The sequence below is a fragment of the Pongo pygmaeus genome, chromosome 9 (assembly GCF_028885625.2).
Source record: "Pongo pygmaeus isolate AG05252 chromosome 9, NHGRI_mPonPyg2-v2.0_pri, whole genome shotgun sequence".
Taxonomy (NCBI): domain Eukaryota; kingdom Metazoa; phylum Chordata; class Mammalia; order Primates; family Hominidae; genus Pongo; species Pongo pygmaeus.
The window spans coordinates 45,232,878-45,255,919 of NC_072382.2; the positions used below are offsets into that span (position 1 = coordinate 45,232,878).

At 34.0% G+C, this 23,042-nt stretch overlaps 1 protein-coding gene across 4 annotated transcripts in view; it reads right to left on the reverse strand.

Moving 5' to 3' along the window:
* The window catches only part of ANO5 (anoctamin 5), a 92,027-nt gene that overhangs the window by 47,728 nt on the left and 21,257 nt on the right, over window positions 1-23,042 (reverse strand). For 3 of the 4 annotated variants that reach the window (XM_063671064.1, XM_054439121.2, XM_054439120.2), the window contains 4 exons: window positions 15,536-15,649; window positions 10,719-10,787; window positions 9,169-9,453; window positions 482-595 (listed from right to left, as the gene is read on the reverse strand). In XM_063671064.1, coding sequence (XP_063527134.1) covers window positions 482-595; window positions 9,169-9,453; window positions 10,719-10,787; window positions 15,536-15,649 — 582 coding nt within the window. Of the gene's footprint in view, window positions 1-481; window positions 596-9,168; window positions 9,454-10,718; window positions 10,788-15,535; window positions 15,650-18,450; window positions 18,493-23,042 lie in introns of all 4 variants that reach the window. The other variant, XM_054439119.2, reaches the window with a different exon arrangement.

Below are 23,042 nucleotides of genomic sequence, written 5' to 3' on the forward strand. Positions count from 1 at the left end.
GTCTATGAGCTTGGATTCATGGTTGTGTTCCAATAATGCCTAACAGAATGCTTTACATATAATTGAAGCCAATCATGTATTTGATGAATGAATATGTGAATGCATGTAATTTAAATTCTTTACAGCTTCAAAACTTTATAAATGAGAAAAGAACTAATGGGCTCAGATAGAAATTTCCAAATATTATGTTCTAAAATGTTCTTTTAATGTGACTGCTATTTTCAAAATGGGTTCTAATAAAAAGTCATGTGCAAATGTAAAAGTTTTTAAAATAAATGTCCGTTTGAAACCTCAAAGATACATTTACTGTATATCTCAGCATAGCTGGTACAGCTCTCAGCTCAGAACCAAGAAGTCTTTGGGGATTTTCCCACCATGAGAGAAAACTAAGCACCTGAAGTAAAGGAAGATTCTCTCTCCCAGTAATGAACATGGCAGGAGGAAAATAAGCTCAGATTTTCACAATCAAACCTATACATACATCGTGGAGTGGATAGGCAGATGAATAAGTGTTAGAGTTTAGCAGTCTTTCAATCCCAAACCTTTTCTTCCCATCTTCTATGCCGAAAGGACATCTTGAGAGAATATAGTACACCTACAAGGTAAGTGCAAAGAGACACTGTCACATCTCAGAACTTTATGCTTTCCTCATTTCTTTCAATCACAATTTAACAATGTCTACTTTGAATGTAGATACAGGCTCTAATTATAGAAAGAAGCTTCTCTTGGTTGTCAGGAAGATGTACAGTGTGGGATTATACGGAGTTTGCAGATATTTCAGCTTCTGAGTCTGAGAGCATTCATTTGATGGGGTGCAGGGGTGAACAGACCATAATTCATTTTGCTTCTCCTGTCCAAACCTCCTCTTTAGTTCTTTGTGCCAGAATTTCTACTATAATTAGTGCTTCAGGTAGGATACTAATGTCACTACTAACAGTTCAGTTGGGGGAATATGGAGTAGAATTGATATTTATCCAAGCTGTCTTGAATACTTCTTCAATTAATTATTTTTACAAGGCCTTTTACCTGATATCTGAATTTATTAGCCAAAGTGATCCTATCTCTACAGCCACTTTGCAACAACTTGCATATTTCTATCAGTTTTATCCTGAATATAATTTGGGCTTTGGTATCCTCTGCTCTTATATTTCTGTGAATTCAATCTCATCTGCTTTTTATCTTCCAGCAACTTTTCAAAACTTCTTTCTTTCTAATTGCTAAATTTGTTTTTTTCAGCACTGTTTTATACATAGTCCCCTACCTTTCCTTTCTTTTACATTTCACCATTCAAGGACTTTTTGATTGGAATGGTTGTAGTTCTTGAATCATCATCATCTAAATTCATCATTCATGTTAAGAGCAGCTCAATATTCCATCTCGGTAAATAGATCATAATTTATGCAAGGTAGTTTTAATTTTTACAAATAATGTCATAAATATGACCTGTTTTACATATTTTAGATTATTTCCTTAGGAAAGATTCACCAAAATAAGAACTGTATCTTGGGATGTTAACAAAGTGGAAATATTTATACTACCAGGTATTAAGATGTATTATAAAGCTATGATAAGTAAAGCATAATATTCTAAAATTAAAAAAAAAACCTGAATTTAGGCCTGAAAATACATTATTTGAAAAAATTATTGCAAAAGATGGAGAGGGACTACTGCAATAGAAAGAAAGTTTCAGGAGATCTGCAAACATCTGAAAGGTCAGGCAGAAAAGTGATTTCATTCATAGGGAGAAGTAAGCAAGTGTCAGGGATTTTCTTTGTGTTGAGGAGCTGCTATACATGACAATATTGGCTCAAGTTGAGGGTAGGCCAGTGTTCAGGTTCCTATAGGGAGAAGAGAAGCTTAATTAAAGTTTGGTCAAGTCAGGTGAACTGCTTGTTCTGATGGATCAATGGGGATAAACAGTTCAGCTAACCACTTATAAAACGAAGAATAAGAATTTGGAGGAAGTGAAGTGTGTCTGGCCTTTGTTACCATAAACTGTTAATAACAACAAAAGAAAGAAACGGCAGGGGTAAGGATAGACGTAAAAGAACTAGATTTTCCCTGGTGCCAAAAGGGAAAGTGACTTGCCCCACCTCCTTTTTCTTGGAATACAAGGGGGTCTTCAAAACACTAATGAAAAATGGATATGTGTGGTTTTCAAATTTTTGGCACAAAATTAAACTCATACTAACTTGTTATAACATGTCCGAACAGGATTTAGTTTGAGGGACTAAGAAGGACACATCAGTTTAAAAAGGGCCGCTGTCAGAGCAACATAAATTCTGCTAAAATTGAAGCAAGAACAAATACCAAATTTATGATGAAGCTTGTGGGGAAGAATGGTGAACTCACTGATGCTTTACCAAAAGCTTATGAAGACAACCCCCCTAAAGAGATCAACAGTTTGTAAATGAATAACTCATTTTAAGAAGGGATGAGATAATGTCAAAGATGAAACCCACAGCAGCAGACCATGCACATCAATTTGCAAGGAAAAAATTCACCTTGCTCATGCCCTAATTGAAGAGGACCAATGATGAACAGCACAAATAATAGCCAACACCACAGATATCTCAACTGGTTCAGCTTTCACCATTCTGACTGAAAAATTATAGTTGAGCAAATTTTCCAATCAATGGGTGTGAAAATTGTTGTACTCAGTTCACCTGCAGACAAAAGCAGTTTTCAATGGAAATTTTAAATAAGTAGGATCAAGATCCTTAAGAATTTCTTTGAAGAATTATGACAGGAGATGAAACACGGCTTTGCCAGTGTTATCCTGAAGATAAAGCACAATCAAAGCAATGGCTACCAAGCGGTGGAAGTGGTTCAGAGAAAGCAAAAGCAGACAAATCAAGAGCAAAGGCCATGGCAACAGTTTTTTTGGGTATGTTCAAGGAATTTCGCTTGTTGACATTCTGGTGGGCTGAACAACAACAACTTCTGCTTATTACAACAGTGTTTTGAGAAAATTAGCCAAAGTTTTAGCAGAAAAACTCCTTGGAATGCTTCAGCAGAGAGCCCTTTTTCACAGGTACAATGTTCCTGCTCCTCCTCTCATAAAACAAGGGCAATTTTTGCAAGAGTTTCAATGAGAAATCATTAGACATACACGTTTCAGTCCTGATTTGGCTCAGTCTGACTTCTTTTTGTTTCTTAATCTTAAAATGTGTGGAAGGGGCATCCATTTTTCTTCAGTTAATAATGCAAGTAAGACTGCATTGACATGATTAGGTTCCCAGGACCCTCAGTTCCTCAGGGAAAGATTAAATGGCTGCTATGATCACTTACAAAAAATGGCTGGACTCTGAGAAAGCTTACGGTGATAAATAAAATTTATATATATATTTTTTAAATTGTTTTTCCAGAAAATTTTGAAGTCCCCTCCTATTTCTTTTAGAGAACTTATAAATTCTTTCTTTGTCCCTTTGAGATGTGTGTCTTTTAAAAAGCTAAATAAGGCTCTTACCAATTTTATAAATCAGGCATTTTTTTCTTATGTTTTCTTGGAGTAATCACTTTTAAATGTAAGTATCAAAAAAGGCAGCATACTCATCTCCCAGTCTCCATGGGAGTTTAGCCTAAGCACCTGGCTCCATGCCGTAACTACTTCTTGACATAGAGATATGAGTTTTGTTTTTTCTTGGAATAAAAGCAAGTAAGTAACACAGATGAACACTTCAATTACCAGGTGAATTTAGGATGAACTGTGTGGCAAATGGTGCTGTCACGTCAAGCTTGCGGGAAGGGGTATCTATGAGTATTATCTATGTCATATGGTAAAGAGTAGTTCTGTGTAATAAACAGTTTTCTAGAATGTGAAATGATTCCTTTAACTGTCCCTGTTTTAAGGGACTACAGAACTCAGATACACTTCAACATTCTAAGTACTGACACAAAAATAGATGGAGTAAATCAGCAGAATAAAATTCAGAAGTAGAGCTATGAATACATAGATACTTAGGTTATAACAAAAGGTGGCATGGTTAAACAGTATGAAAAGTTGAATGTTTTCAATAATTGGTGGAACCTGACTGACTATACACTTGAGAAAAAAAAATTGACTTACATTTTGTACAAGGCATAAAAATTAATTACAGGTAGATAGTAGTTGTCAATGTAAAAAGTAAAATAATACAACTTTTAAAAGATAATATATGAAATTAATTTCATTATCTTGGTGTGAGTTGAATATTAAGAGCATTATTCATAACAAACAATTGAGAAAGTGGGGTACATTCAAATTTAAAACATCGGTTTATCTAAAAACATTCAAAAGGGAAACACAAAGTAACAAAAGATCAGTAGAATATATAATGAATAAAGGACTCACATCAAGAATATATAAATAACTACTGCAAATTGACAAGAAAAGGGAAGACCTAATTGAAAACAGACCAGAGACTTTAGCAGGTACTTCACAAAATTGCATATCTAGATGGCCAATAAACATATACAAGGAGATCAATCTCATTTACATCAGGGAAGTGCAAATTAAAACAATGATGACACATACACAAATAAATTTCTATACCAAAGAATGAAAATGAATGAACAAAAGTTCACACAAGAGCTTAACTGATCACCCAAATAAAGGTTGAGTTAAAGAAGCCAGACTACCAACAACACATACTGTATGATTGCATTTTTATAAAATTTAAAAACAAGCCGAACTAATCTCTGCTGTAAGAAGTTAGTCTATCTCTGCAGAGGAGACAAGGAATAGTGAATGAGAAGAGGCACTAGAGCTTCTGGATGGCTAAGAATATTTTCTCTCTAGGTGTTGGTGGTGGTCACATGGCTGTGTTCGTCTTGTGATAATTACGACTTATGGACCTCTATCATTTTATGCGTCCATTAAGAAAAGAGACAACACGAAAGAATGATAATTTCTTGTGTCCAGAAAGGTATGTAGGTGGAAAACCAAGTACTCTCACATATTGTAACCAGGACTCCAAATTACTACATCTTTTTGCAAAGTGTGATAGTGTAATACACATAAAAATTTAAATGTGCATATCCTTAGATCCCGAAATTTTACATGTGTATCTCTTTTAGCAGAAAACTTATATTTATGCTGAAATGTATAAATACCAGCTTGCAAACTGAGTTGTTTATAATATCAGAAAAGTTGGAAACAACCTGAATAGCTATCAGATGTGAAAATGTTTAATAAAATTATATTATATCTATACTATAGAATATAAAGAACCATTAAAATGAATACATAGATTAATATGTACTGTCACAAAAAGATATGAAAGAATATACTGTTAAATGATGAGTGTTTTCCACTGAAAAATAAGTAAAATGGGGATTAATATAACTTATCTTTTCATTTTATGATATACATCTCTTTAATGTTTGATACTTTCACAATGAGGATGAAACTGTGCTTCAGTTGTACAATTAAAAAATTTAATAAACTAAATGACCATAGAAGTGGTATTGAAATATTGGAAAATGCTTATAATATAAAATGATGTGATGAAATAATGTACATCTTATTATTTCATTACTTAAAAATACTTATGAGTGTTATATACTGGGCATTGAGCATACAATGGTGAGACTAATAGGAAGATGAACACTAATAAAAAAACAGAAATATAATTATTTAATTTTCAAAATCTTCTGATTCCTCTGAAGTGAATCATGTAGTTCTCAGCCATATTAATAATTCTGATCTGTGCCATAAGAGGTATGGTGAGGTTTGAAGGGCTGACACTATCAGAGTTGATTTTACAAAGATCATTCTGGATGTCTATATTAGAGAGTAGCAAAAGCATGGGTAGGAAGACCAATTAAAATGCATTTCAGTAGATCTCATGAATGACGACTATAATTTTGGATAATTTGGTAATAGCGAAGGTGGAGATAGAAGTGGACAGATTCAAAGAGAGTTAGGAGTTAAACTGATAGAACCTAGTGATGGGTTGAACATGGGTGGTAAAGGAGAGGTAGTATAAAGAAATCTTAGGCTTCTTGCTGATGCCTGAATGGAAGTGCTGTTCATGGGAAGAGGGATACTTAGAAGAAGACCTGGTTTGCATCACTTTTGTCTGTCTGCTTTTTGGTACTGATAGTCAGGAGAACATGTGGGAATGGTAGTTAAAAGTTTGGCTTTAAACATGTCAAACATGAGTGCTTTCAATAGGCACACAGACATGATTTGTAGGTGTTGGATTTATGAATCTGAAATTTTTTAAACATTTTACAAACTTAAATTTAAGATAAAAGAATTTTTTAAAAACACTATCAAAAAGCAACTGTGTTTGGATGAAGTACACTTAGAATGTATAAAATCCAGCTGTAAAATATTATTTGACAAAAAAAGATACTGACATGAATCCATATATTATGTATTATTAGTGCAATGGAAAATTTTCAATTATAAATGGACTGAAATTTGGCATTGTGTCCTATAAAAATTAATTCTCTATCTTTAAGGAGGACATTGTAACTAAAATGATTAGATGTATCTTATTTGTTTCTCTTTCTATACACATAGAAATTCCTTGGCCATATGTTCCATTTAAATCTCATATTGATAGTGTCAGCTTTTTCACCAACACAGCTGGATAAATCTAGAGCTTTGTTAATGTTAAAAAGTCTCACCTTTTTCCACAATAAAAGGTGTAAACACATAATCATATATATTCATCATATACATATTCACAAATCTACATATTGGTGTATATATAAACAAACATATCACATATATGGGTTATATACTATTTACTATATATTGTGAAGCTCAGGTGCCATGATGGTTGTGAAATACTTTGAAAAGTATGAAATTCTATATTAATGTAAGATGCTGTTGTAATATTATTCCGTTTGTATATCCATTGAAACAAGTGTTATGGATGAGGATAAAAAGGAAGGGATTTTGTCTACATTAACCTCCCAAATATCTTCCTCAATAAAGCAAGAACAATGTTGCTACACTATGAAGGAAGATAAAGTGTGCTTTAAAGTTGAATTAGACTAAGGTATTGACACTGTTCACAAAGAACAAGTAGAGGTAAATGAATACTGACATTTCTATTTCTGATCAAGTTCCTAATTTGTTCCTACGAGTTCACTGGCTTTTTATGAACAATTTTTCAATGTAACAAATATCTCTAAAATACTTTTCCATTTTCAAAGAGCATTACATATATTATTTCATTTGATTTTCACAATCATGTTAGTATTATCATTATTCATTTTAAGAGAAATGATCATATTTAGAGTTACGACTTGAAATAAGGTCTTCTGATTCCATGTTATTTGCTCTTTATTCCCATAAATCCTGACTTAGGTTTTGTTGTTGTTTAATCCTGGTTAAAAAAAAAAAAGAAGAAAATTTTATTTTGTGGATTCATATCCTCAATTCTAGGAATTATGTTTTGTTGACTATTCCTGTCAGTGAATTTTTAAAATATTTATTTAGGAACTAGAGAAAACATGGAATCAGCCTCTAATTCCTCAGGAAAATAAAGTAAGTAATCTCAAGGAAAAGAATCTTGTGATTGTTAGAACCGTGATGATTAAATTAATAAACAAAATCAAAAGATAACAAGTGCTGGAGAGTACCTAGAGAAAGTGTTGGAGAGGACGTTGGAGAGGACGTGGAGAGGAGGTGGAGAGTGTGTAGTCTTACACACTACAGATGAGAATACAAATTGGTATAGCTATTATGAAAGACAATATGGACGTTCCTCAAAAAATTAAATATAGAGCTACCACATAATCCAGCAATCCCATTACTGGGTATATGCCCAAAGGGAATGAAATCAGTATGTCTAAGAGATATCTGCCATCCTATGTTTACTGCAGCACTATTCACGATACCCAAGATGCGGAATCAATCTAAATGTCCATCAATGAATGAATGAAGAAAGAAAAGGTGTACACACAGAATTAAATAAATTTTATGGCTAGATATAGTCATAAAAAGAATGAAATGCTGTCATTTGTGACAATATGAACCTAGAGGACATTAAGGTAGGAAGAGAAAGATCAACACCGTATGATCTCAGCCATATGTGGAATCTAAAAAGTTGTTTTCATAGAAGTAGAGGGTAGAATAGTGATTAGCAGAGAATGGGAAGAGGTAGGGGGAGGAAAGAATGGGGAGAGATTGGTCAATGGGTACGAAGTTATAGTTAGATAAGTTGAATAAGTTCTGGTGTTCTATTGCATAGTAGGATGACTAACATTAACAGTAAAGTCTCAAAATAGCTAGAAGAGAGGTTTTTGAATGGTCTCATCACAAAAAAATGAAAAATTTTAAGATGATGGAGATGCTAATTATCCCAATTTGTTCATTACATAATGTATACACGTATTGAAACATCACATTTTATCACATAAATATGTACAATTACGTGTCAATCATAAATTTTTTAAAATAAGCAAGCTATAAGAGGTAACACACAATCTTATTTTTTTCCCTCTGAAAGCCAGATAAATAATGATAATAATATCTAACACTTGTTGAACACTTGGTATAAGCCAGGCACTGCTCAAAGCTCTTTATGTCTGAACTAATTTAATTATCTGGGTAACCTATGAAGTGGATATTATTCCAGTCTAACCACAAAGAAACAGTGGCACAAAACCATGATTCTTTCTGAGAGAGGTTTTCAATGGGAAACTTAAAGATCCTAGGACTTCAAATGCACAGAAAACAATACTATTTAGAAGGCAGAAAATAGTTTTAAATGAAGGAAAAAAAAAGTATTGAGGTTTCTCAAATTTTATCCATATATAAAGGAATTAAAACATTTCATTTCCATTTGGAATGATAAATAGTTCCTTTACTATGCACTGACTGTATAAAACCAAACTCCAAGTTTGTAAAACCATTTTACAAAGATCTTACAAAATCAAAGTCCTCTAGCTCTCAATTAATTGCTTTTTACAATATTGTATAACATCTCTTTCTTTACTACATCCATACCACCAACCACTCACTTTTAAACAACAGTTTGAGAGTTAGGGAGGGTAATATGTTTATGTGGTCTAATTACACTTTCAAACTGCCCAATATCACCAAATGCTTATATCCTATACAGAAGCACCTTGCAGAAATGGTATGACATCTGCACATGTATAAAAGCACACACAAGCATACATCTCGTATTTGAAGGGATGTGCCCAAAGGTTTTCTCTACCTACAATTCTGTTTCTTGATGAGGATGGAAAGAAGGTTGCCTGATCTTCGATGAGGAAGAGCTCCTGCCGATGTCTGCTGAATTGTGCAGTAAAATATTCAGGATGGGGATACTTCACACTCACTGGGAGTCTTACAGGTCCAAGCACATAGCTCATAGGAGTGTGCTTAGGGCGGGGAATATCACTCTCCTTAATAGGCATTTTGATTCCCAAGACTTCAGCATAGGTAACTAATACCTCCCAAGGGGCATGGATCTTGACAAAATAAGTTCTTCCATCTTCAGAGTCCTGCATTAAAAAAAAAGGCAAAACAGCAGAAAGCTTACTGGTCAGTTTGTTATTGAGCTGATTAAATAAAACAAATGATATTTTATAAAATCTCAAACACATCAAAGCATTTTCAATTTTTTGAAATTTTCAGGCAAAACTTTGAGAAAACAAAATTCACAAAACATATAGTTACAAAAACATGTATATATGTATACATATAATGTGTGTATATATGTGAAAGACAGAAAGAGAGACATACAAAGACACACGCAGAGAAAGACTATTTTTAAACATATATTTCATGGTCAATGTATACTCATCTCTAAATCCACAATTACCTATGCAGTTCTGGGCAATTTCTTAAGTTTTTAGTAACTAGCTATAAGCTTACAATTTTACTTAAGTTATATAAGCGATACATATAAACTGTAAAACGTACTCATTCTTCTTACCCAGCTTCTTTGTTTAGCCTACACAAACAGGAAGAACTTTAGGTAACAATGGTTCACGGCATAGGATAAATTATGGATTGTGTGGTATAATAATTTATTAGTTCACTGAAAATGGGAGAACTAGAGAGTAATGCTTTTGTTTTTCTTTTCTTTTTCTTAAAGACAGAGCATCACTCTGTTGACAAGGCTGGAGTGCAGCAGCACAACCATGAAACTCCTGGGCTCCAGCAATCCTCCTGCTTTGGCCTCTCAAGTAGCTGGACTACAGGCACCATGCCCAACTAATTTTTTATTTTTTATTTTTTGTAGAGACAAGATCTTGCTATGTTGCCTGGGCTGGAACTATTAGAAATTTCACAGATAGGGTGAGATATTAAATAGGCCTTTAAAAACAATTTTGAAGGAAATTCTAGAAAAACAGTAAATAAGATGACTTTAAAAAGAAAACTTGGTATATTCATGAACAGAAAGAATGTCTTGGCTTAAACAGCAGGTTATGCTGTAAGACAGCCTGGTTAATTATTTAGGGTATCAGATTATAGGCAGACTTCAAAATGAAACTTTTATGAGAAAAAGTCCACATCTTCTTTTTCTTTGTATCCTGAATGCAAACTGTGTCAATTTATAAAGGGTTCCATTTATTACTGCATATTCACAGTACTCATCTACTTACCTGTAAGACTACAGGCCCTATCATCCCGGTGCACATATCTGTAGCCAAAAGAGCTATTGTATTGCCCCCAAACACAGACTCTATCCAGTCAAAGGCCAGAATAGGAGAAAACAACACTGAAATTAAAGAGGCTGGAATAAATTATCAACTACATTTACCCTTTTGTCTTCTATTTCCAACTCAAGACCTGTTTTTCTGAGATTATTTTCAAACTCTTTTCTTCTTTCCTATGACAAAAAAATCAACAGAATTATGCAGAACACTTTTGTTTTATTTGCTCAGTATTGACAGATTCAATATACAATGGCTGTGACTCTGGATGGCTCTCTGCCCCTCCCATGGTTGTATATAAAAATGCTCCATCTGAATGTCAGGTACTGCTTTTCTCTTCTACTATAATTCACAACAACTACAAAAATTCACAACGACTACAAAAACTTTGTACATTTCTGAAGAAATGTACAAAACTTTACTGAATAACAAATTATAAAAAAAACTTTATAAAGAGAGAGACATATGCTCCAAGTTGAAAAGACACACTATTACAAAGATCAATACTCTTCAAATAAACTATACATTTAATGGAATTTTAAGCCAATATGTCATCAAGACTTTTTAATCCTGAAGGACAAAATGGCTTCACTTAGCAAAAAGTAAACTTAAATTTAACTATAGGTCATTACTGAAAATAACCACTTGAGTGCTTAGTTTTTCATTTGTTTGTTTGTTCATTTTGTAGTGACAGGGTCTCGCTGTGTCACCCAGGCTGGAGTACAGTGTTGTGATCACAGCGCATTATAGCATCACACTCCTGGGCTCAAGTGATCCTCCCTAGCCTCCTGAGTAACTGGGACTACAAGAAGGTGCCTCCACACTCAGATAATTTTTTTAAAAATTTTTCATAGAGACTGTGTCTCATTATCTGCCCAGGCTGGCCTTGAACTCCTGGCCTCAACTGATCCTCCCACCTTAGCCTGCCAAAGCACTGGGATTATAGGTGTGAACCACCCACCCAGCCTTTATTAAAGCAATGTACTGATGACAAAAAAAGTATTTTTTCTTTTTAAAACATTTTTACTGAGTTAAAATATACATATATAACTTACCATCTTTACCATTTTTAAGTGTACAGTTCAGTAGTAATAAATACATTATATTGTTTTTCCCCCTTTATCTCCCTCCTTCCCCCTCCCTTTCCTGGCTTCTGGTAGCCACCAATATACTCTATCTTCATGAGATCCACATTTTTACCTCCTGCACATGAGTGAGAACATATGACATTTGTCTTTCTGTGCTTGGTTTATTTCACTTAACATAATGGCTTCCAGTTCCATCAATGGCTGCAAATGATAGTATTTCATTTTTTCAATGGCTGAAAAATATTCCATTATATGTATTTGCCACATTTTCTTTATCTATTCATCCAACAATGAACACTTTTCCTTTGCTGTGCAGAAGCTTTTTGGCTTGATTTAATCCCAGTGGTCTATTTTTCCTTTAATTGCCTGGTCTTACACAAGAAGTCTGTCTGCACCAATGTCCTGGAGCATTTTCCTAGTGTTTTCTTCTGGTAGTTTCACAGTTTCAGGTCTTAGAGTCAAAGCTTTAATCCACTTTGATTTGATCTTTTGTATGGTAAGAACTATGGGTCTGGTATCATTCTTCCACATATAGTTATCCAGTTTCATCAGCATCATTTGTTGAAAAGCCTATCTTTTCTCCATTGTATGCACTTGGCCCCTTTGTCAAAGATGAGCTTGTTTTAAATTCATAGATTTAAATCTGGATTCTCTATTCTATTTCATTGGCCTGTGTGTCTGTTGTTATGCCAGTACCTTATTGAAGGTATGAGATGCAGAATAGTCATTTAGTTATGCACAGTTGGAAGAGAAATGTGGACTGGAAAAGTGAATTCTGGGATCGTATGATTAATGTATATAAAATCATAAAATATATGATTTTAAAACTGTAAGACAGAATCATCAAATACATCAGTGTAAGATAAGGAAAGGTGAGGATTAAGGACTGTGCCCTGACGCACTTTAATAATAAGAGATTTAGGAGAAGTAAAGACTGAGAAGGAGCAACTAGTGAAATAAGAAAAAAACTAAGATAATGTGGAGTCCTGGAAGCCACATGAAGAACATACACAATAGAAAAGGGAAGGATCAACTGTGTTAAATATTGCTAATAGGTCAAGTAAGATGAGGGCTGAGGCTTGACCATTGGATTTTATACAAGGAGATGGGCAGAGTGGTTGGGATGAAGGCTTGAAAGGAATAGGTTTAATATATAATTGCGTAGAAAAAAATAGAGAAATAGTAGCTAGTAGGAAAACTGGATCAAAAAGAGGGTTTTTATTCATACCTTTTTAATATAGAAAAATTAACAGCCTAGTTATTAATTGAAGAAAATGGCCCAGTAAAGAATATCAAATATAATTTAGGAGAAAGAGGAACTAATTTTCAGAGCAATATCCCAAAATAGGTATACAGAAAAGAGTTAATAAAGCAGGCATTAAATTGCTATCCTTAGAAAGGCCTGCCTGCAACTTTAGAAAGGTTGGTCCTAGTGTCTGCGACTTGCTTTTCTGAAGAGTTCCCTCCACTCCCAGAACTGATAAGAGTGGCTCATTTTGCCTATACTGTTTTTACAAACAGTGTTATTTATGCTGAATATCTGCTTTCCTTCTGGGAGTATGAAATTTTGGTATGTGCTAGGCAGAAGGTGACAAGGTAACCAGCCCCTAATAAAAACCTAGGGCACTCTAATGGGCTTGCCAATAGATATTTCACATGTGTTTTCATACATTGTTGCTGGAAAAAGTAAGTATATATCCTATGATTCTACTGAGAGGGAATTCTCATAAGCTTGCTCCTGGTTTCCTCCAGACTTTGTCCGATGAGCTTTTTCCCTTGCTGGTTTTGCTTTTTATCACTTCACTGTAATAAAACATCTCCATAAGCATGACTATATACTGAGTCCTGTGATTCTTTCTAATGAACCCCTAAACCTGAGTGTTGTCTTTGGCACTCCTGAATAGTAGGCAAGAAGGAAGAGAACGCAGGGCACAAGTGGAGGAGTTGGCTTTAGGTAGAAGGATAAATAGTTTGTCTATGGTAACAGAAAGTAAGATAGCTCACACAGGCAAAAGTCCTGGTGGATGGACAGATGTGGTGGTAGAAATTTATAGGTTTTCTTTTCTTGCTTCAGTTTTCTCAATGAAGCAGAAAAATGTGATCAGCTAAGCTTGAAGACGGGAGGAAGTGTTGGAGGTGTGAGGAGAGAAAAAAACATTATAAAACAGTCATCTAAGAAAGTGGGAGACAACAGAATATGGAAGGAAAGTATGATTGCCACACAGCATAAGGACCCAGTTAAGGTCCATGGGCACAAATATAAGGTAAAGTCAGTCAGTAAATTGTAAGTTTTCCTTTCTGCATGTGTGCTGGCATGTAGTAGGTGGGGCTGGGTTTAACTAAAGTTGTTATTTTGTCAAGTACAACTGGGAGAGGGGCAAGGGACTTGATGGGATATGTAACAGCATAATTACAATTGTTGACCACGAGACATAAGCTGAATAAAGATTGAGAGGGGAATAAGAGCAGCAAAAAGCAGTAAGATGATTGCATCTTATCTGGTCCTGGTGAGGTTGAAAGAGGAAGAATGTGGATCAGAAAGATTTGAGGTATAATCAGACAGTTGTACATGTAAAATGAAATTATAAAGAGTTGCAGTTATTAGTAATGACAAGTTCTAGGTGAGTGAATGGCTGAGTAGAAGCTAAGATCATTGGAAAAGGGAGTTCAAGGAACAGAGAGGCCAGAGTGTCAAAATAATCATCTAAGTATGAATTGATATAATCAATGATTTTAAAAGATTGCTGGAAAGACTGACAGTGATCCAGGAGCTAAAATTGTTGAGGAATAGAAGATGCAGAGACAGATAAATGACAAAAACAATGCAGGATAATAATAAATCTGATAGATTTAAATCTCAGGAATTTCAGGGACAAGTGAAGGAGAACACAGTATAATCAACAAGATACAAGGAGGGCAAGCAGCATTTACCCCATCTCTAGGGAAATGTTGTGTAAAGAAAAGTAACCATCACTTGAGAGGACTGCTATGGAAAGCAAAAAACCTCAAAGAGGTTTGAAGGGAATGTTCAGAGAAGAGATGAAAATGATGACAGGTCATGAATTTCAGAGGCCTGGTAGAAGGCTTTCCAGGCAGTGGGTGGAAAAAAGGGACAGACCTGTATATGTACGGAGTCTTGTGGGAATAATATCTTCATTTTTTATTTTTATTTTATATGACATTTATGTTGTAAGTACATAAGTAAATGTGTGTGTATGCACACACATATGTGTATAAAAATGGATTAATTTATGATTTCAAATATTGAGTATTTATTGAGCATCCGTTATACTCCAACCATTGTTCTAGGATTTGGGTACATAGCGGTGAACAAGACGAAGTGCTTGGTCTCATAAACTTAATTTATAGTGTTGGAGACAGCAAACAAGTAAAAACATGAATAAATAAACTCATAAAGTGATGTGTAATACAAATAAAACAGAATCAGGAATAGAGTACAATATAAAAGCTATACCTGGAGGAATGGATTAGTCATACATTTCCAAAATGAAAATATCATACAAAAGGTAATTATTATATTCAGACACATACCTCAAATTTTGGATGTTACATTTAATATCTAAAGTGAGCTATAAAAAGAATCAGTTACTTGGAAGAAGAACAAAAATAAGTTAGTATGCAAAATATCCAAAAAAAACATTGACTTTACATGTCTATTCTTAGGCTGCCTACTTTACAGTTATCTCACTCAGTTTCAGTTTTCAGTAACACTTCAGGGCCTCTCACTTTTATAACATAATTCAATCCAGATATCCATGTGAAATTATAAAATGTGCTTCTTTTTATTATTCCCACTTCTGTTATAATGCACTTACCGCCTTTAACTCTGCATCTTTCTTTATGTCATCAACGTAGGAAAGCACAAAATCAATTTGCCTAATCCCATCTCGGAAGAAGATAGAATCTTTGCTTTGCTGATTTTTTTGAAACTGCAGGAGACATAAATGACACAATTGTAAATTATAGTTTTATTCTGAAATGGCAAAAGCACAAAAGGAATTATTTATAATTTGGTCAAGACAAATAACCAGAGGTTTCAGCAACAGATTATGCTTTCTTTTATAAAGTGAAATTCCATATAAAAGATTAAGCAATAATGACTCGGGAGGAAGATAAGCATGTTAACTACATGCACGTACAACAAAAATGCTGCAAACATACCAAAATATGAAATGAATATATGTATAAATTGATCTCAAAATGTACATTCAGAGACTGACTTGTTCTCTTCATTAAACAAGATATCACTTAGTCCACTAAATAATTCATGGCTACACACAACTTTGGGGGTATAATTAATTACAGACCAATTAATGGAGTCACACTATAAGAAAATAAATTTATGATTAATGTTTATTCTATGTTTTTATAAAATTGTCACTTCCTAATTCAACTTTGTAAGGATTAAAATAAAATCAAGGTGCAGTTAAATATTAGAAAGCAGGTAGCTTATTAGCTGGCATCACAAGTTAGGTTTCATGCAACTCGCCCTTCAACATCAATTTCCCAGGTGAGCAAAAATCAATCCTTTCTTTAAATTTGCATGAATTATCTTAGTATAATAATTACACTTACAAGTTCAACTTTCACATATTGTGTAGTTAGTTCATTAGTTCCTTCACTTTAAAAACAGCAAAAACATGACAGAGCTTCAGAAGAAATAAATTTCGTGTTTGACTGATTTGGTTTTCTTTAAAGTTTATATCTAATACTTAATATTCCTGCTAGCCTACATGTATTATTACACTTAGAATTATGCAAATAGATAATACAGTGGCTGTCAATGAGATAATTTTCCAATTGCTTTAGCTCACATGCGAATGAGTAACTATATGGTTTTAATTTTCACAACTAGTGTTTCTATTAATTCATGAGTTTCTTTTATTATACCCTATGGGATTTTTTTACCCAAGTCAGGTGAGACAGGCCTCCCAGAAAAGGGAATGGATGAGGATCAGTTATACGCAAATAAGCCATAAGTCTCATGTTTGATCTGTGGTCTGTGAACAAAGTAAGTGCATTTACATAGCTGACGCAAAGCTGATGTGTCTCAGAAAAAAACTAGCTCCCAATGCACAGGAAGAATGTGCGGAAAAGGGAACTAAGAATTAAAAAAAAAAAATCTAGGGAACCCAGAGATTAAGTGCCAAGATATAGTAACTCAAATGTTATGTGAGTTCTCTTCACCTCAGCCAAAGGATGCATAATCATCTCCTATTTCCTAAAAGAAAGTAAAAGAACCTGAGAACAATCAAACTGCTATCACACTATACTTGGATTATAAATCACTAAAACTTGAAAAGAAAGAAAAAACAAACCCAAACAAATCATTGGCACTCTTATAAATCATCACAGCATTAGCATCTTATGAAATTCACCAAAATTCTTGGAAGGCAACAGAGGCAGAAATAATATACTACTTAGACTAAATAAAATCAAAGCTCAAAAATTAGAAGAAAAAAACAGTCCTCTTGCTCTAAGTCTGTGACAGTCATATTTTGTATGATAGAGGGTTTTTTTTGTTGTTTTCTGTTTTGTTTTCAAAAACTAATATATTTACAGGTACTTGTATTGTTTACATAAGCTAAATCTGGGTACACAAAGAGCAGTTCTGGTAACAGAACATGTGCACATATGAACTAACAAAACTCATATTCAGAGTATTCAACAACTAGAAAATAGACAAAGTAGCTAAGAGAATAGTAACTCCAGTGATTTTCCGGAGTGCTCAGTCAAAAATAGGTATACATATTGTCCTTCTGACAGCCAAAGGCTAGCTAGGAAAACACAAATTTCTATCACTATATCACACCCTGATGATACACTGTAAATCTGTTTTAAATATGGGAAAAAATCACTGGGAGCCTTGTAAGTCAACATGAGGGACATGTCTCAGGACTACTAATAAAAATCAGTTAAGGTTGAGGCAGAAAAATCTGATAATTCTGTCACATATAACTGAATGTTACTAACACACATCATGCTTTTGTTTTGCTCAAAACATAATATAAATATATTTTGTAGTACGTGTGTGCATTTGTTTATGTTTATATTTGATTTGTCCTTAGAATATCTATTTGTAATTATGTAAATATCTGAGTGGCTTCTCTGTAAAAGATGTACTTATTCTGTGGTTCAAACACCTGAATTACCAGCTGGGTGTGGTGGTTTATGCCTGTAATCCCAGCACTTTGAGAGTCCAAGGTGAGATGACTGCTTGAGCTCAGGAGTCCAAGACCAGCCTGGACAACATGGTGAAACCACTCATCTCTCCTAAAAATACAAAAATTAGCTGAGCATGGTGGTGTGCCCCTGTGGTCCCAGTTACTCAGAAGGCTGAGGTGGGAGGATTACCTGAGCCAGGGAGGTCGAGGCTGCAGTGAGCTGTAATTGCACCACTGCACTCCAGCCTGGGTGACAGAGTAAGACTCTGTGTGAAAACAAAACAAAATAAAACCCTGCATTCCTGATGAGAGTTCATAAACCTCTGAAACTGAATGAATTGTGTGTGTGTGTGTGAGAATGTGTATACATTTTAGGAAGAGGATCTATAGATTTAATCCAAATCCAGAACAAATTAAGAATCACTATTCTTAAACTTCAGTTGCCTGGGGACTAGGAATTAGGGACAATGTTCCCCCAAATCAAAGCATTCATTAGAAGAAAAATAACTAAGGCTACCACTGCAGCCATTCAGAGCATAAGCAGCATCATTCAGCACTGGTTTTACCATAAGCCGCCGCCTCAGGAACAAATTGAATCGCTTTGCAGGCTGTGAAGCAACCAATAAAGAATTAGCACTTCCTGCCCAGAATTACAGTAAAGATTCCAAAAAACAGACACAGACAAACTAACCCTTGGTATGATCATTTTATAAGTGTGTGTGTGTGTGTGTGTGTGTGTGTGTGTGAGAGAGATATTTCAAACTGGAGGATAGAAATTAGCAAGGAAAAAAAGAAGAAAAAATGGGAAGAAAGCAATAAACATGTAAAGAAAATAAGGAGACTCAAGTAAATTTTCCTAAATTCTTTAAATAGTGACTAAAAATAATAAATATTTGTGGATTTATATTTTATTTTATTTATTTCAACTTTTTTTTAAGTTCAGGAGTACATGTGCAGGATGTGCAGATTTGTTACATAAGGAAATATGTGTCATGGGGATTGGTTGTACAGATTATTTCATCACCCAGTTATTAAGCATAGTACCCAGTCTTTATTTTTCCTGCTTCTCTCTCTCCTCCCATCCTCTACCCTCCAAAAGATCCCATTTGTTGTTTCCTTCTATGAGTCCATGTGTTCTCAACATTTAGCTCCCACTTATCAGTGAGAACATGCAGTATTTGGTTTTCTGTTTTTGTGTTAGTTTGCTAAGGATAATGGCCTCCAGCTCCATCTATGTCCCTGCAAAGGATGTAATTAAGGAAGAGAAGAGAAAAATAATAATAATAAAGGAAAACATGAAAATAATAAAAATATAAAGTAAAATAGATATTTTGTTAAGTATGCCTGTATATACCAGGAAAAGAAAGTAAAATTACTACATTTATACTGAGATGATGTGTAGTATGGAAAGTTTACCCAGGTTTTTTTTTTTTTAATTTAATGAGCATGCAATATAATAGAATACATAAAAAGTCATTCAGTTATTCAGATGCTGATTTATCTCCAATCTTCAATTACATGGTCATTACTTAAAATACAGGGTCAATTACCTAAAAATATCTGGGATACTCAACTATATTTGAAAGAAAACCAAACCTATAGCATAAATGAGCAAGAATTGAGTGTATTTTATAGTGTAATGCATGGATAAATAATCCAATACAATTACTTAACCTAGTCTCGTCCTGGAATAGGCTGAAGAAGTCTAAGCAACTGGTGACTATTGGAGGGAAAATTCCTGCCCTGTAAACTAATGTCTTCTATATGTAGACAGAGGAGTTAATATTTATGTTATTTTAAAATACAAAAGATACAAGACAAATGTTGGTCATTACATAAAATATATTTTAACCTATATTATTCTGATGGCCTGAAATTTTTCATCTCAGTATTTTTATTTTCTCGGTATCTTTCATGAGATTCACAGGTTACTATTTTTCTCAGATGTTTTCCCTAAATTCATTAAAGAATTGTTAAGAGAAATGAAAGAGTCCCACACTAAAGGACTATGCAGGGCCACATTATGACTTCCATGGATCACAGACCTAAACATAAAAACTAAAACTATAAAACTGAAGAAAATCTTAGAAAATCTCCCCTACTTTGCTGTAGGCAAATATTTCTTAAATAGAACATAAAAAGAATGGATGATAAAAGATAAAATATGAGAAACTGAATTTCTATACTTCTAAAAACACTGTATGTAAATGAAAAGGCAAGGAACAAACTGGAAGAAAATGTTCACAATAAGTAAGGCTGACAATGGTCTCACATCCAGAACACATAAACAACTCTTACAAGTCAATACAAAGATAATCAACTCAATTTTTTAAAATGCAGAAAAGATTTGAACAGTTCATAAAAGAGTATCTATGAATGTCCAATATGCCCATGAAAAGATGGGCAACATCATTATTTAAAAAAGAAATGAGAATTGAAATCACAAGATACTACTACCTATCCACTAGAATTACTGAAATTAAAAAGCTATCAATATCAATATCAATATCAAATGTTGGTGAAGATGTACAGCAAATAGCTCGTACATTGCTGGTAGGAATAAAAAATGGTACAACCACTTTTAAAAATAGTGTGACAGTTTTACATAAAGTTACACCTATATTTTCCACATGACCCAGAAATTGTACTCCCAGGAAATTACCCGAGATTAATGAAAACATACATCTCTAAAAACACTTCTTACATGAATGTTCATAACAGCCTTATTCATAATGGTCTTGAAACTGAAAACTATCCAAATATCCATCAATGGATGAGTGGACAAATAAATTTCAGTATATCCATACAATGAAATATTACTGAGCAATAAAACAAACAATAATATCTGTAGTACAGATATATTCAAAAAGAATCAATTTATTAATAATATTTGGAGTTTTGGATGAGTCTTCAAAACACTGTGATGAGCAAAAGCAGCCAGAAGCCAGATACAAATTAGCGTATACTGTAAAATCCCATTTATATATTACATTAGAAAGAAAAACAAATCAGCGGTTGCTAGAATATGGTAGGGAGAAAACTGCTAAAGGGAAATTTTTGAGGTAATGGAAATTTTCTACATAAATTATAGTTTGTTAAAACTCATCAAACTACACACTTAAAATGGGTGCATTTTATTGTCTCTAATCTAGAACCAATGAAGATGAAAACTTTTTTTATAAATTTCTGATGTGAGCAACGAAAAGAATATATTGCGTGTTGTTGGGATGTGAAAGACTTCACACAAGCAGTTTTTTTGCAGGGGAAGATAAAGAATTACATTTTGGACATATTAATCTTGAGATAGCTTTTAGACATCCACATGCATATGCTGAGAAAGCATTTGGATATTTAAAAGTGAAGTTGAGGAGAAATAACTACGCTTGAAACTTAAATTTGAGAATTGAGATGGCATATCAATTGTATTTAAAGCAATGAAACTGGATGAAATCACTAGGAGACTGAATTAATGACTGAATCATAAGGTGATAATATCTAAATATATGCACAGATCAATTATAAATACTGTGCTAATATCATACTAATTGCTTCTTGTCATTTTACTCAAAGACTCCTTCTGATTGGTTTGTGCCTATGCCATATCAGTTATTAAATATTTGGAATATCATCCTTGAGGTTATCAAGGCCCATACTCCTTCAAAATCTGTTAATTGCATATCTGTCATTATTTAAGCAACCTTTAGTGTGTCTTTTCAATTCCCATTCTTTGCTTACTAAACTCTAAATACTTACCAAACTATTCTGTCCAATCCCCTACAGTAGTCACTCTAAGATAGGTTCTCTTAAGCATAATAGTTTCCATCTTTCTATATTTCATTTAGTGGCTTTAGTGACCTTTCTATACTGACAATCTGTGTAATCATTTAGGTACTCATCCACTTTTCACTATTTTGTTTCAAACAGAATTTTAAATTACAGTAATTATTATATATTTATAAAATAACCGATATAGAGTTTCTGTCATAATCATCACAGTAGGAACTGCAAGACTCCATTTTTTTTTACCCAAAAACATATCCAGTGATATTATGTTGGTTTATCCCAGCACATTCCCTCTCCACTCCTCTCCACCCTGCTTTTTGTCCTGTGCAGGTAAGCAAAGAGCTCCCTTGACCTCTTGCTTCTCACGAATGATTGGAAAGAATAGATAGTGTTTTTCTTCCTAAGGTTGAATGCAGGAAGGTTGTGTCCCCTCACCAAAGATCATTGAGCCTCTTGATAATGTCTGTAGTATATGACTTCTTCCTTCTGGGTTCCACTAAGTTATCCTTAGCCTATTCCCTTCAGTTCTATGGATTTTAATAAATTCAAGATTACTAGACCTATATATGCTGAGATTCCCTTACACCCCATCTTTGTAAAAGTCTTTTTAAGAAGTCCTTCTCAAATTATCCTACACTGAGTAGGCCTAACAGGACCCTAATTTATACAGATTTTTCTTTTGTGATATTTCTATGATAAATTTTAAAAAAAAACCTTCCCTGGGTACACAGTTGATTCTAGGACTGAGGCAGGAAATGTACAAAATGAATTTGGAGCATCTTGTCAGAAAGCAGAAAAATACTCAAAACAAAACTAAACACAATAATAGGGGTATACCAAGGAAACACAGGAGTCAACTGAAAAGCTTCCAGCCAAGTGAAGTGGCTTATGTCTTGTAATTCCAACCACTCAGGAAGCTGAGATGGGAGGACTGCTTGAGCCCAGAAATTTGAGAGCAGCCGGACCAACAGAGTGAGACCCAATTTCCAAAATAATAATAATAATAATAATAATAATAATAATAATAATAATAATTAGCTGGATGTGGTGGTGTACTCCTGTAATCTCAGGGAGGCCGAGGTGAGAGGATTACTTGGGCCAAGGAATCTAAGGCTGCAGTGAACTATGATCATGTCACTAGACTCCAGCCTGGGCAACAGAGCAAGATGCTGTCACAAAACAAAACAAAACAAAACAAAACACTTCCAATAGCCAAAACTAGAAAAATTTGAGCAAGAAAATAAAGTAGTATTTGGTTTATAACATAAAGTATAAAATAAATATCTGTAAGTACACACTGACAAAAAGAAAGGAAGAAAGATCTCCCCTACACACAAAAACAATTCCAAATAATGGATTCACCTATAAGGAGGGA